The 15,819-nt window shown below is 43.4% G+C and overlaps 1 protein-coding gene across 2 annotated transcripts in view; it reads right to left on the reverse strand.

Moving 5' to 3' along the window:
* The window catches only part of MAD1L1 (mitotic arrest deficient 1 like 1), a 356,738-nt gene that overhangs the window by 87,284 nt on the left and 253,635 nt on the right, over nucleotides 1-15,819 (reverse strand). For both annotated transcript variants that reach the window (XM_032704408.1, XM_032704409.1), the window contains one exon: nucleotides 3,055-3,245. In XM_032704408.1, coding sequence (XP_032560299.1) covers nucleotides 3,055-3,245 — 191 coding nt within the window. The remainder of the gene's footprint in view (nucleotides 1-3,054; nucleotides 3,246-15,819) is intronic.

Raw genomic sequence — 15,819 nt, forward strand, 5'->3', positions numbered from 1 at the left:
TTTGTCTGAAACAATTGTCATTGCCTTTCTAAAGACCTCATTTCCTTACTCCCATTCTGGACCTAGCCAGAGACAAGGGTAAACAGCAGGATGTACATGCAGCCAAGCAATGACAGCCTGATGTGCCACCTCCTCATTCTGAGCTGGCTAAGCTGATTCTGAGGCTCCCTGGCAATGTTTGTTTGTTTGTTTTAACAGATCTCTTTAATGACTTGTTACAAAGGGAGTCGATGCAGTCCCTGGATATCTGACGGGTGGGCTGGTCTAGACACACCAGTCAAGCATCACACAGAACACAAAGCCTGTGTCACAGCCGGACACATTCAATGTACCAGCAACAGCAATGGAATACAAAACTGTCAAGTGCCCCAATAACCGTAATGCATTACAGCCCACAGGAAAAAAAATCATCAGAAACTAAACTCCTGGTGAGGAATCTGTAACACTACTTTCCACAGCATTTAATTAAAAGAATAAAAAAGAGCAAAGAAGCGGGAGCGAGCTGTGAAGCCTGAGATGGGCTTTGCTGCCCACACACTCACAGAGGGTCTGAAAATCACTGGAACATCCTTCAAGCTGATGAGCTCATCTGTTGCATCAATAGGGATTGCCAATAAATACTGATAGGGTTTCATTGGAATTCAGTGCTCATTTATAGATGCAGCATTGACATTCACAGCAGGGCACTGTGATTAACCCTTTCATGGGAGCTGTAATCCCTTAATGCAAACTGGCTGGACACATACAACAGGTAGATAATAAGCTCCTCTACAGTAATACCACACCTTGGTCAGGAAAACCAAGCGTATCTTTCATCTTCATTTTGCTTTGAAGGGGTTGCATTACAGTGGCTCCTACTGCATCCCTGCTACTGAAGCCTCACTTAAAATTAAATGCCACCAGCAGTGCTACTGAAACATGCTCTGAAGTTTACAGGTGAGCTACAGAAGCTTGTAAACTGCCAGGGGACTTCTCTGGTTTAATTATATAGACCATGTTCCATAAACTGCTTGAATGGAATAAATACAAATAGCATTCCCTGCTTTGTGACCCCTTTGGGTTAATGAAATGCACACAAACACCCACAGTCTGCTATGGCTCAGAAATTCCACAGCATAAACACATAACCCTGCTGGAAGCCACAGTCAGGATTCAAACCTTGATACATACATGAGAACCAGCTGCCTGGACTCAGCAAGGAAATAATTTGTTGTTTATATTCTACTACTATTCGAAGCTGCAGATGGTGGGAATTGTCTGTGATTTACTGAACAGGGAGAAAGAGTCTGAGATTTTCTTGTTCAGGTTCTAATTAGCAAATCTGCTTCTCCTGTCCGAAGAGGTAAGAGAGGATGAGAATTAATAAACAACCCATCCTTGGCTCTGGGAAATGTGAGGTCTGCTCTACCTAGTGACACTCACCTTCATCCTCAGGAAATACTTGGGAATAAAGACTCCAGTGAAGAAGAGAAAGCAAGAGGACAGTTTAGACAGAGGAATCTGTACTTTATTATCCACTCTCCTGTATATAAATTATTTACATTGCTATGCCATGAAGGAGAGTTTGGTCCTACTGGCGACAAGTTCCTGAGCTGCCAGACAGTTCTTGTTCATGTGGCCAGTACACAGTTTTCTCGCATTTTCTTAACTTTCTCCAAGCATGCCATCTCTTCTTCTACACACAAAGAACTGCAACTTGGCCATCTGCAGCCATCTCTGGTCATGGCATCCAACAGACATCTCCAGGAGTCTGTTGAAGTTTCATGCACTAAGCATTTAACACCACAGGTGTGAGCACAGGTCTCTGGAGGTGTTACAGCAGCATTGCACCATCCCAACAGAGAACTGTTTTCAGGATTCAAGGGCAGCATCTTAAATCCAACAGCATTATCCTCCTCCCTGGGGACTGAGCTTTCTTTTGTTGCTGCCATTTGCCTTAGTCCAGAAGCCTCATAAGGCCAAGCAATACAACTGTTTTGGGGTTATTTTCCTAGTTTTACTAAGGATCCTAGGTGCTGTCTTATACATACCCTCACTTGCTTTATTTGTTGGTTTTCTTTTCGTTTTTCTTTTTTTTCCTGAGGTTCTAAAGTTGCAGAACAGGAAAGCATTAGTCCTGTTATCCAGAAAAACAATCCTGCAGCAGTCCACATGTGGCACATAGCCTAGAAACAGAACTTTCCCATTTCCTGCTTGTAGAGTTCCCTCTTGTACTGAACACCTCCAAAACCCTCTTCCTTCTCTTAAAGGAGACTTGCCCTAGGGGGATCAGTGGGAGACAGGTATGATTTTAAGTGCAGTTGTGTTTGCCACCAAGAAGAAGAAAGTTCTCCTGCTGACCTGCAAACTTGTGCTGTTGACACTTGAACCAATGTAAAGATGGAACTTAACAGCTTCGTGACTCTAATGTCACACCTCAGCTCCCTAACACATCAGCTCAACTGTGCTGCTGGAAGGTAACACAGAAGAAAAACAGCACCTATATCAAGCCGCAACTCAAGAGCAGCCCACCCAGCCAGACCAATAACAGTACCCAACTGACAGAAGACAGACTGTTATTGCTGCTCATCTGTGCTGTTCACATAAATGGCACTTCACACATACCAGGATGAGTTGCTGCTCAAAAGAGATTCCAATTTACATAAAGACAAGATGATGACAGGCAAACAAGTTAGAGGATAGCAAAAAAATGTAGGGACATATATCTTATAGTGAGGTAAGGAGGAAACCTTGATGGTTACATACGGTTTTATTACTGTGTCATATAACTGGTACTATAAAAAGGTGAAGTGCGAGGCCAGATGCCTTAGGTATTATGCATATATAGTCTCTTCTCTTTATCCAGACTTTGATATATAAGCGGGAGACCAGATGTCAAACCTTTCATTTTTTAATAGAAGAAAGGATCCTTGCTTCCCTCACAAGGAACACTCCGCACATACCACGGAGGCAATGATTTCCCAGTCTAACCACTGAGAAAGAGCAAATACAAACTGGCACCTTGAAAACCATGAACTCAAAGAAGCAGGTGCAGCGAGGGGTGTGCAGACCTACCTTAAAAAGCAGGCAGTCCCCTTGGTGCTCGGCATAGATGGAGCTGAGTCGATACTGGTTCTCCATGGTGATGTCGATCTGGTACCCCGTGAGTGTGTAGCACACCTTGCGGAACTCCTGGATCTTGGTCTGGAAAAGTTCTTTCAGGCGCTGGTTTTTCAGTTCTGCGCTTTCCACTTGCTTCTTCAGCTCTGTGTAGGGGAAGAAAACACGTGCTTTCTTATATGTCGTCGGCACAGAGCCCTCGTGCTGTATTTACAGTGCTAGCCAAACTAAGTGAATTGAAAAGGTTAATTAAAAAGTGAATTAAGTAGGCAGAGTAAAGCAGCAGGCAAGCTAGATTCCTCTCCTCCTGGCCCCAGCAGACCAAAGGACAGTAAAGTGGAGAATAAGGAAAACAGCCATGTCTCAGTGAGATGGATTTTTCTTTTGCTCAGCCCATCTTTTAACAACACTACAAAATTCAAAGCTATAGCATCCATTTCCCCACAGGCACACGTCTTATATTCTGTACAGAACCCAGGAGAAGGGTGTTATGCCACGTGAAGCAATAAAGTGGAAAAATGATAGGAAATGCGCCTCCACATGGCTGCAGCAGGAGGAAGCTGCCTATAAGGGACATCTCCTCCAATGGACTCTTGATTTGACGGCAAGTGCTTAGATCTCAAACTGACACACTGCTTAGGAATCCCTCAAGGTTCGGGAAGGGGTTTTTATTGTGATAAAAAGCCTGGAGAGCACCACTGCCTCTTTGCATTTGCTACCTTAACTGGACTAGTCCCTAGCAGAGAAGTCCTGGGAGACCGCCTGCCACTCACCCTGTGTTTTATTGCTACAAAGGGAGCTGCCAGTGCTGTGAATCCTTCAAGAGGATACACAACAATTACCATGAATCTTTCACCCAAGGTGCCTTCTGAGTAATTAAACCTCGATTTATCATCCCATTAATTACAGAGATTGGCTTTACTTTAATATACACTAGAGATGTCTCCCAAGTCAGCCTGTTTTATCAACACTACAGTCCAGGGTTAGAAAAAATCCCAACTCTTTCTAAGAGGAAACAAATAGACTTCCTCACTCGAATACCTCTTTGTCATTCAGAGCTTTAAGGCTTTGTCTGTGCTGTGACCAGAGACATAATTGCAGCATTTGTAGCCCCTATGTCTTTAGTTCAGCTAGTTCAGGTCCAGCAGTAGGACAGCAAGAACTTCAGTGCAAGGTGACTGCTGGAGTGTGAGGAAGGTGTTTGGCTGGGGTTTATAGAGCCCATGCTAAAATATTGTTTCCCATGTGAGCTGTAAGTTTTTTTCAGTGTTTGCTGGAAAGTGTTTCCATTGATCTCCCAAGCACGGTGCAGGGAGGATGTAGGATGGAAACTGCAAGGCCATGGGCTTGCCAGTGATTCACCTCTGAGCAGCTGCAGGCACACCAGGAGAACATGAGTCTCCTCAAATCTCCTGAACTGCTTTAGTTCAGCACTCTGGGTGGGACAAAAGGATAATTCAATGTGTTAAGTTAAAGTGCCTTAAATGCCACTGAGAATGCCCCTGCTCAGAAGTACTTTGGCCTTAATCCAATTCAGCTTAATCCCCCAGCAAGGACAGGAACTCTTTAATGGGTAAAGAGAACTACATGTCCCTTTACTTCTGAGTGAGAGCATCCACACAGGGAGAGTTAACGCTGGTCAGCTCCTTACCTTCAGCTAATCCAGCTCCACCTTCCTGAGAGGCTTGTGGACGTGATGTACAAGCAAACTATCTCCTTTACTCTGGGCCTCCCCCCAGCTGCATCTTGCTTTATTGAGGAGAGCAAGCCAGTTGTGGGGAACATCACCAGTTTGTTCATGAAAGCACTGCCATAGAGATGGAACCGCCCAGTTGCAGGGGGATGTAAGGTCAGTAGAGTATCCAAACCACCCTTCCAAGCCCAAAGAGTTGTGGCTTACATACAGCCCCTTCTAAATGAGCTGAAAAAGGCTCTGTCTTTCCTGACCACCCACCTTTCCACTCATAGCAACTCATCACTGCTTGATTAACTCAGCCCTTCTTTGGATTGTTACAACTCCTTCCCCATCATCTGAGCTGGGTCTGGTCTTTGATTAATCAGTTAATCAGCCTCTGAAATTGGGAGGTTAATGGGCAGATCCGACCTTGATACTCTCACAGTTTTCATTCAGCTATGCAACTGTTAAGGACAAAATCCTATATATGAAAGTAAAAATTCAGTGACCACACTGCAGTGGTAAATAACATTTCGTCACTGTCAGAGACAGCACTGCCTTTAATATATTGCCCATGTCCAACAGCAATATTTTTTTTCCTAATAAATGCAGTCTAGCCTTGGAAAAGTAAATCTGCCTCTTTTTACTGCATCTCAGAGGTTGCCTTTCCCAACTTTTATAACCTTGGAGGTGGATGGCACCCTAATTCATTAACTCCTTGAGCAGCTTTCGTTATTCATGAAGAGTTAGTGCCTTTTCCACTGTTTTGTCTCTCAGACTTGGTACTGCCAAGGGCCACCAGGAGCATCCTTACACCTGTTGGGCTGCAGCCTCATCACCCACCCAACAACACTGGCCTAGTTAAACAACTCTCTGATTCTGCAGTAGTAACTAAGTGATGGCAACTGCTTCCCTCTGCTACACTCAGGGTGAAAAAGGAAAAACTTCTACTACAATCAGTCTTTTATGCAATAAATCCACAGCTTTTCAATGTAACTGAAGGACCAGGGAGCCTTCGCTCCCTACAGGGTGCCCTTTGCTGCCTCCCTGCCATTCCTCCTGGCCCTCTTTCCAGAGCCTGCAGCAGTGCTGGTGTATCACTGCATCAGCTGTCCTGGCTGAAGGAATTCATCTGCATGAAAAACTTATCTCCTTATTAGAGAAGTCTTGTGTCAGCCACTGGCACAAGGTGCTGAACTTGGGAACTGTTACTAAAGATGCAGCCAAACCTGCCAACACCAGCCAGGGGTGGGACAAAGCCTTGTCATCCCCTCCGTGGTTCCATCAGCAATTCCCCAACAGCATTTCTTCAGCTTAGGGACAGAGCAGAAAAAACAAGCAGGAACAGGGACACCATAAGAATGCTTGAGTCTGCAGCTGCCCCCAGTGAAAGGTCCACTGAACCCTGACTGTAAAACAGAGATTACTCTTCCTTTATGCCCAATTAAACTGCAGTCCTCAGTAGTTCAGCTACAGCAACTGCTGGTGCCTACCTCCTGCAGTGCTTATCTCCAGGAAGCAATTCAGCTCAGGGCTATTCCCAGATTAACTCAGGACAGCACTCAGGGCTGTGACTACTCCCCTGCTTTCCACTAAGGGCTCTGCTGACACAACCAAGAAAACACACTGTGAGGAGGATCCACGAAGAGTAACTTGATAGGAAAGTAACCTGAGACTTGAGAAATGTCATATGGGATCTCACTGGTGAAACAAACCCATTTGAGATGCCCTAGGGTATTTTTCATACCTTTTCAACCTGATTTCCTGCAGGTTGCATATGATACCAGCCAGACCCAGGTCAACGTCTCAGACACTTTGAGGTGTCTAAAATGGCACAGGATGCCTATTTTTAGGCACTGGGTACCTATGTAGCCTCTATGCACCATGGATCTGCTGGTGTACAGACCTGGCACTGCAGATTCCCTGCACCCAGAGAGCAGCACAGCAGCACATGCACTGACCTGGGGACAGTAATTAATCTTTGTAATATGTTCCCCATCAAGTGAAGATGTTAAGCTAAGAGGCAGCTCATTGTTTGCTCTGCATCAGAATCCAAAGCTGTGACGGTGCTAATTCTTAAGCCTCACCTAATACCGCTAATTCCCGCCAAATTTCTAGCACAGTCAGGAAAAACTGATTTAAAAGTCATCACTTGCACAGAGTGCAACTCAGCTGTTTCAGAGCACTGCTTAAGGCACAGCCATAGAGGCCACAGAACACAGGGAGATCCTTTCAGGGTGGGTCAGGTGCATTAGCAGAGCAGGGTTCTGGTGACAGCATTAATGTTTCCACACATTTTATCTCCATCTACAGAATCTTGAACATCTTGATCCTTCCAGATCTTTCACAACATTTGGAGAGTTAGATTGAATGATATCTTTAAAAGACAGCATTTGAAAACCAGAATCTCTGTATTTAGAGAACCCATTTGAGTTCCTGTCTTAGACCTTGTTACACTTGCACAAAACAGGTGAAAGAAGTTGCAGAGGCCAGGGATGGGGAAAGTTACACCACAAACATCCTTCATCCCAGAGAAGGGATGCCAAAGCATCTCCAAGTTAATGAAAGAAATAAGAACTGAGAAAATAAGTGTGAGATTTGGCAGGCTATGCCTTGGTCAGGAATAACAACTGGATCTTTACTTTGCCTGAAAAAAAATTAAGGAGGCGAACAGGGAGAACAGGAAAATACATGGAAATACTGTCCCACCTCCTTTGTATTCAGCTCAAGAGTATGGACAAAAAGTTGCCTGTCCTGAAGAGTTTGATGTGGAAAAAATATCCTCACTGAAAAAAAAAATCATTAAGCTGTTACAAAATTAATATTGCCAAATTATTACCTTCCCCCTAATGATGCTGCTTCTTGGAACACCTTGGATTTTCACACGCTTATATCGACTTAAATGAATAATTCAAACTATTTTGGATAAATAAATAAAATATGAATTGGGCTTTTTTGATTTCATATTGAAAATGTCACTGCTTTCTATTTCATTGCTTTGACACTCCTTACATCTGAAACTGTTCACAGCTGCCTGGAAATACCACAGCTTTGGCTCTTGCTCCAAGTTCAGCTGGGTCAATCAATAACAATAGCAGTCTCTACACCAAAGAAAACCAAATTCATGCTTAACCTTTTCCCCAGGGAAAGAGGAGGAAACAATATGGCTCTCAGCATGCCAAAAGTGGCATGAAATTAAATACACCACTAGTCTTTTCCAGGAAAATACAAATTTGTTCTGCCCATCCTCAAAGATGCCACAAGCCATGTAGCTGCATTAATTCAGTTGCGATCCCAGCTAATACATCGCTCTCTCAGAAAAGCCTTCAGTCCTTTTTAACTCTCCATTAAAGGTTACTTTCCCTTAGTGACATGCTTAGGGGTCACTCACTCCAACACACACAGGATAAAGTATTTACACATGATTTCCTGTCCCTGCAGACCCTGCCAGGATACTCAAGACAGATGCCACCCGACAGTGCTATGGAGGATACTGCATTTTAGCCAAATCTGCTGTATTTAAACAAGAGACTGCTTAGATTTTGTTTCCAGCCTACAGAAAGGTTTGCCAGAACCACCTGCTTCACACAAGGTCCATGATGGGAGGAGGAAACTGTATTTTCTCGGTTCCAAGCAGCAAGGCCACAATTACCCTCATTTTCCCCCACCTACACCAGCTGTTGCTATGCAATGTCCCACATAAATCACCCCCACCTTAACTCTCAAACTGAGACTGAATTACAGCATCCTATTGCAAGGTCTGTCCTTCCCATCTGACTCTCTGCAACCCTAACACAGCCCCCCCTGCAGCTGGGAGCCTTCCAGTCATTCCTCTGCTCAAAACCCGAGCTGAAATTTTCTTTGCCAGTCTCAGTTTTACGAGGAGCAGTGTCTGAAAAGAGTTCTGTGATATTCTGTGAAGGGCACAACATAAAAATAAATTGTATCGTGTTAAATAAAGGCTAATAGGAGAAGTGCAGAGCATTTTCTGATGTAGGCAAGTTTATGACCATTGCCTTTGAGAAATAAAACTCGCTTTGCTAGATTTTATAGGCGTGTTTTATGCCCTGGGGGAGTGGGACCACACAACCTGGCCGGTGTGGCAGCCCCACACCACCCCTGCTCGACCTTACACTCTGGCAGCCTCACACTGCTCTCTGCAAAACTTGCAATTTGTGACATTACAACCATGAATTATAACTTTTCTTGAAGGTAAAAACAGCTTTATATTCAACAGACTGCACTGGCTGTTCAATTTGAAACCTAAGTGGTATTTATTTGATCAGTCAACATTGGTTTATTTTTAAACCGTGTATGTACCATATGGTTCAGTGCACCTCCCAGCCCCCTCCTCCAGCCACCAGCTTGCCCTTCCAGCAGCTCAGGGGAGAGTTTTCAAAGGTAGCACAGCACAACCAAAGGTTTCCACCACCATGACCAGCTGCAGCTCTTGCACTGCCCAAGAACTCTCCACTAAAAACAATTTCCCAGATGCTTCTCTTCACTGAAGATGGTTGGCTGAAGGCCCCATTTCAGACGACCCAAGTACCTTTACAAGGGTACCACTTCTTGGAAAGAAGACCATAATTAACCTTTATCCTCAGATAACCTGCATAAAGTGGCAGAAGACACCACAAGGGTAAGATGAAAGCAGCAGGACACTGAGGACCAGAGAGAAGAGGCTACAGAAAAGCATGAACTGTCTCTTGCAGTACCTACACTCACATAAAATACAGATTAGGATCAAGTAAAGTGTTACTTTGCTTCTTTTGATAACAATGAGATTACAACACAAGGTTGCAAAACTCACAAGCACATCTGAAGTTGGCCAATGTGCAGGATTCAGCCTTGGCAGATGAACCACCACTGAGAAAAAGCCTCCCTTAGGGGATCCCAGCATGGGCACTGCTTGGAGTTTTCTCTGTCCTTGTTGGCAGAGTTGTTTCAGAGTGAGGGAAGGCAGAAAAAAACAAGTGGGCTTTCAAAAGGCCAGCCCAGCTCCTCAGTCACCCCTGCAGCATGTTCACTTGTGGAGGCAGCACAGTGTTGCGTGAAGAGACCCTTGGGTATCTCTAAAATCTCTGGCTTAAATGATGTGAACAACCTGTTTGCAAGCAATACAGAACTCAGTGTGGATGGCAACACACACCCCAGACACAGGATAAATTAACCTCAGGAGAACTATTTATTGTCCAAGACGGACTTCATCAATTAGCATGATATGGCACAAACAGTTTGCAAATTAGGGTTGTCACATTGGTCATAAATTGTGACCCAAGCAGGAAGACATCTCTCTCCACCCCTCAAATGATGATGAAAGTCTTCTAGTCACATTTCCCTTCCATATGGCATTTATAGACCAACAGCACTTCCCAGAACAAAGTGATGTCAGCCAGAGCTGGAGCAAGTCATTAACTTCAGATGCAAAAAATAGCCTCACCTTAAAAATAAAAATATACTGTGTCACTTCAGTTTACAGGAAAGTACTTAACTTCTGCTTCTAGCACAAGCCAGCAAATATCAGGTATAAGTCTTCCAGGCTACCTGGTTTCCAAGTAATCCATTTTGGAGTTCTTAAAAAAAAAGTCAAAGGGACTTTTCATGGGCTGTAGTTCAGGGAAGTCTGCTGGCAAAAACAGGGGCATAACTTGTATCACTTGTCAGAGGAAGGAGAATCACTTCTCCACTAAGCTGCTTCCAAGAAAAAGAGTGGTTTGAAACCACTCAAGTGTCTAATGAAAGAATTAATCCTAGGAACTATATAATTAACTTATATAATATGCATTGTTAATTACATGGGGTGATCTGCAGAAGCATCCAATAGACAATTTTATCCCCTGTCTGATCACCTCCCCTGCACTCTGTCCATTATTTTGTTTCCACTGGCACAGCACTACTATTACCACTACCCCAAAACACTAGATGCCATTTAAACCTCTGAAACAGCACCCGACATCTGCTATTAAAACAAACAGAGAAAAACTGCTCCAGAAATAGTTCTTTGTTCCCTCTCACAGTGAAGATTTTTTGCAGGAGTTATAGTCATTCACAGCACAGGGTGGACAATATTCAATCATGCATTAGAGAGTGCTTCACAGTTTATTAGCTAATGATGTTCACCAAGGCTGTGAACAGAAGCTTTCCACCACTGGCAAGAGCTGATTTCAAGCCTTCCTAGGAGCAAAGCCACTCTGCTCTTACTCCAGGAACTTTCTATACTCAAATTCTGATGCTGAGACTCATTAAAATGCTGTTTTGACTCAGTGACAGTGTCCAAGATTATGCTACTTACAGTGCCTTGTCTCCCCTCTGTTCCCTGCACTGCAAAGGCTGTGCTCATGACACAAAGATGTTGCAGCTTTGCAGGCAGATAGATCTAAATATAGAACTAACAAACACCTAGGGAGGTTCTTCCCATTTCTAAAGTAACTTATCAAATAACTATGTGGTGTGAGACAGATGCTGAGATGGGACAGGGCACCATGTAGGCGCCCTTTAGCTCTGATTTGGGATGCACAGAGCAAACTCTAAGTCCTGCGGACTCCCCAACAATTTGGACCATAAGCCCACACCGGGCATTGAATTAAACCCCTTCTACCCATGAACTGCCTGGTCTTCGTGGTCATTATAATCCCATTCCCAACTTCAGAACTCATTCATTGGCCACACAGCCCTGTGCCTTGCCCCTGAGGTGAGGCAGCTCTGTGAAAGGTCAGCCTGCCTGCTGGGCTGTTCGCTAATGGACCCGGTGGCTGTGCGCAGCACGGGGCCGGGCTGCAGGGCACGGCCAGGGAAAGGCACAGCCAGCTGGGATGGAGACACAATGGCACTGCAACAGACTAAAGCAAGGCTCTGCAGCACGCCACCCTATTTGTGTTTTTAGTGGGAGAAGATTGTGGAGTTTGTTTTAAGGCTTTTGTTCCAAAGGAAATTACGCTCTAAAAAGCCTCCACTCGCTCCTTCTATTCAATCCTTTTTTCCCCTCCCTGTTTATCCCCTTAATAGTGTTTGGAAGTGTTGGCACTGCAAATGTATTGCTCTTGGCCTGAACACACTCTGGGTGCCAACTAATCAAACCTTCCCCAAATCCTTCTCCCTGCTCTTTGTTCTCCTGCAGCAGGACCCAAAGGCACTTACTCTGCTCAAGAATCACACCAGATGTTTCCTCTGAGTGCTCTTACAAGTGCCTGGACCTCCTCTCATAGGACAGCAGGTTCTGCCCTATTTTTATTGGTGTATTTTTCACGTTCTACTTCATTTTCTGATGTCCACTTTATGAAAACAATCTTTTAAAGATGATTGTGCTGGAGCGGAACAAAACAAAACACTGGTTCAGCGTGGAGCAGCAGCACAGCAAGAGGGGGAAAGGGGCTTTCAAACAACAGAACTGCTGGAATGTGACACAAAGACAAGCAAACTTTTTTCCCTGGAGCATGAAAGATGTTTGGAAACAGAGCCATCTCCTGGATAACCAGGCTTTCAATCACATTATTCCAGCTTCTGGAGGTTATATTTCCATCGCAGGAGTCTGAAGAGTTATTATGGATAGGGAGGGTTATTTCCCTTAATCTTGTGCTGGTGCTCTTGGGCAAGAGGTAAAGGCTTGATGTCACCAAGTAATGTCCACAAACTGTGCCAAGACTGGAGGACACCAAAATCATCTCTGGGCAGGGAGACAGGAAAGGTAACATCTATCTCAGCCCAAATGCCAAGTCTCCTCTCCCGATCCTGAATTATTCATCACGTGCTAACTTCCAAGCCAGTTCCGTTTTAAATTTTTAAATATTTAATAACTGGGTATTAAATATTGATGCAATTTTATTAGAAATTTTGGAAGATGGGCACTAAGACTCTAGTTAAGTTCATCATTGGGAATGACTGGCTACTCAGAGAGACTTTCTAGTTATCTACAGAGAGAGAAAAGGAAGAACAAAAAAGGTAAAACAAGTATTTATGGACCTCTCTGACTCTAAATCACAAGACAATACAGATACCTGAGACATTTGTTTTCAAAAAAACATCATCTTTATGAAAAAAGCTGAGAAACCTACACTGGGAACATGCTAGAAAGCCAACAGCTGCAGTTTAAAGAGTCTTTAAGAGTTTAATTTCAGTGTCATAGAGAAAGATGTCCACCTCAGAGAGCTGCAGTTTCTCTGGGTGGCAAAAGGACACTTGAGCAGCCTCTGACTACAAGAAAAATGTGAAGTCTCACTTGTGATTCAGGGCAAATACAGACAAAGTTCAGCTCGATACACCCCTGGAAGGACACAGATTCCTCCCTTTTTCTGATGCGTACTCAGAGGGTGGCATCAGGATGCAGAGTCTGCTCTGAGCTGGTTTAATAACTTGGATTCATTAAATATCCATGGCTGTTTCTCTCCAGGTAGTTCCTGCAGATGACCTTTTCCTCCTTTTAAGTAGATGACATCTCTTTAACCCTGATCCAGGCTGAGACACGTTCCTGTCCCTCTGCGTTATGAGCGCACGTTCCCCACCGCGACGGAAATTGTGTGGTTTACACAACAGATGACACACGAGGCCTGGAATTATATGCAAATGAATGGATCCATTCCTCACTTCTTACCATCACAACTCTGACTTGCCAACAACTGCATGGGGTGATTTCTGCACCAGATTCCAAACAAAGGGCATCTCTGTGTTATTAACATCTCACTGTGGAGAGCAGTTTGTCACCTTTCACAAAAACTATCTGAAAAGACACTAGCAATTATTCCCAAGGAGATTATTGGGTGGTTATGTCCCAGCACAGCAGCTGGAACCTCAAGTGACATAATATTCACCGAGAAAAATCCTTTTTCAAGTCAAGAGAACATGGAACAGATTAAAAAAGTGAACTAAACTGTAAACAAACACAAAACTAGGGGACAAATCAAGCTTGTTCCCTTCAGTTTTGTTCATCTCTATACCAGCATTAGGAGCACATCTTCAAAAGAGATCTAAAAGCTCCTGATTATGAGTCAAGCTGACAGGACATGAACTTTGGAGACTTATCCTGGGAAGGAGCTTGGTATGTTATGAATGAAAGACCCTAAGGAAGAATGACTTAAGCATCTCTTCAAGCTGCAAAAATCCAGCTGACTTCTAGGTCTTGTATATTTGATTTTTCCAAGAATTTTAAACACCAAGGACTAACCAAATGCAAGAGACAGACAAGTGTTCTCTTCCTGGGATTGTCGTATAATTCCTGGTTGTATCTTATATTATGACTCAGGAAGCAGCATTTGCTTGGCTAATGCCGTGAGTGAAGAGGGACAAAGAGCAGAAGTCCTCTCTAATTCCAAGTAAGCAATTACTCATGGCTCTTGGACAGGAATGAGTAAGTAGGGTCTGTGCCTGTGCAAGAAGGACCAAGGGATCCAGTTACATAAATTTCTTCTTCAGTGGGGAAACTGGTAGTAGAGAAAGTGATGTTCTACTGGCTGCCCTTTGAGCTCAGGCCATTTCTAATTACACAGATTCATAGAATTGTTTGGATTGGAAGGGACTTTAAAGATCACCTTATTCCAACTCCCCTGCCTTGGGCAGGGATGTCACTCATTGGATCAGGTTGCTCAGGGCCCCATCCAACCTGGCCTAGGAGAGTTTGGGAGAATTAAATCCCATAAACCAAAGTGCCAGGAGCTGCTAATTCAATATGCCGACTGGAAATCACACCCAAGAAAACAGGATCATAACCTTGGGATGACAAATTTATATTAAAAAAAACCAAAAAACCCAAACCAACAACAGAAAACACTAAGAGTCTGGCCCTGGAGATAAAAGTAGAAATCTCTTACCAAGTGAAATATTTTGCCAGTGCTGAACCAGCTCATTACCTTTAGCTCTGTGAAAAATACTTCTTGTGACTTTGATGGAAATTCTTCTAAACAGCAGTGATTAGAGATCTCCACTCTAGAGCCAGAGAAGCACAAAAAACCCTGAGCAAGTCTCCTTCCTACAATGGTAGGAAAGAAAAAAACTATTGCTGCACTTTTTGGGTGCATACTGTCAACAACTCTAAGCTCATCCTTTTCATACAACCTATAAACATATTAAAAAAATTATGAGCTCTGCCTGTTTCAAGCCTGAGAAACATCCATAGAGCACATAATGGTCCAAAATGGAGCACTTTAACGTGTTCTTTTCTTCACTGACATTTTTAAAAGTTTCTCTGTATCATCTAGGAGATATTGTCCTGAGTCAGACAGCATGTTGCTGCCATACATTCATATATGACATTCCACAAGCAGAAAGCCAATATCTAAAATAATACAACCAAGGACAGAATAGGTCCTTGAGGAGATGAGGACATGAAGCAACTCAGAAAAGTTAACTTAAAAGGGTAATTCATAGTAAGTAATAATAAAGGTGAAGGAAAAAGAGTTCAGAGAGGATGCAGAAAAGATTTCAAGACTGAGTCAAGAACTCTGATATCTAACAAAAACAACAAAAAAAAGTGGGATTTGGAAGAATGAGAAGACAGAGATGGACAAATGCAATCAGCCCACAGCCACTCAGAAGGTTGTATGGACCTACCTGCTAAAGACAACACCTTCCATGGATTCTTAGAGCTCTGTCCAAATGTAGAAAAAAGGCAGTTTGAATGAAGGATCTAACCTAATCATCAAGGAGGATAAAATTACTACCACTTTTAATTCTTTTCAGCTGATGTGGAGGAACAAACAGGGGTGGTGACTGATTTCACACCTGCATGTTCAAATTACCTTAAACTAGGTAAGCAGGTCCAGCTGGGAAGACCTCAAATCACAAAAGAAGCCTTTCTTTTTTCTAATAAAAATATTTTACTGGTCTATAAAAAATAATATACCCAAAAGAAAGATCCTGCAGAAGGCTCACATCTTTCTTCAAGGGAAGGCCACTGAAAGAGTCAAGCAAAGGGACTCAATAGCTTGAGAGCTTAAACTAGAGCTTTCAGCATAATTTTGACTGCAAATAATAATAAAATGCTCTGATGGAGGTTGGGTGGAGAAAAAGGGTGAGGGAAGTAGAAACACATTCTTAATTAAAATCTCATTTAGCAA

The sequence above is a fragment of the Chiroxiphia lanceolata genome, chromosome 16 (genome assembly GCF_009829145.1).
Source record: "Chiroxiphia lanceolata isolate bChiLan1 chromosome 16, bChiLan1.pri, whole genome shotgun sequence".
Lineage (NCBI taxonomy): Eukaryota > Metazoa > Chordata > Aves > Passeriformes > Pipridae > Chiroxiphia > Chiroxiphia lanceolata.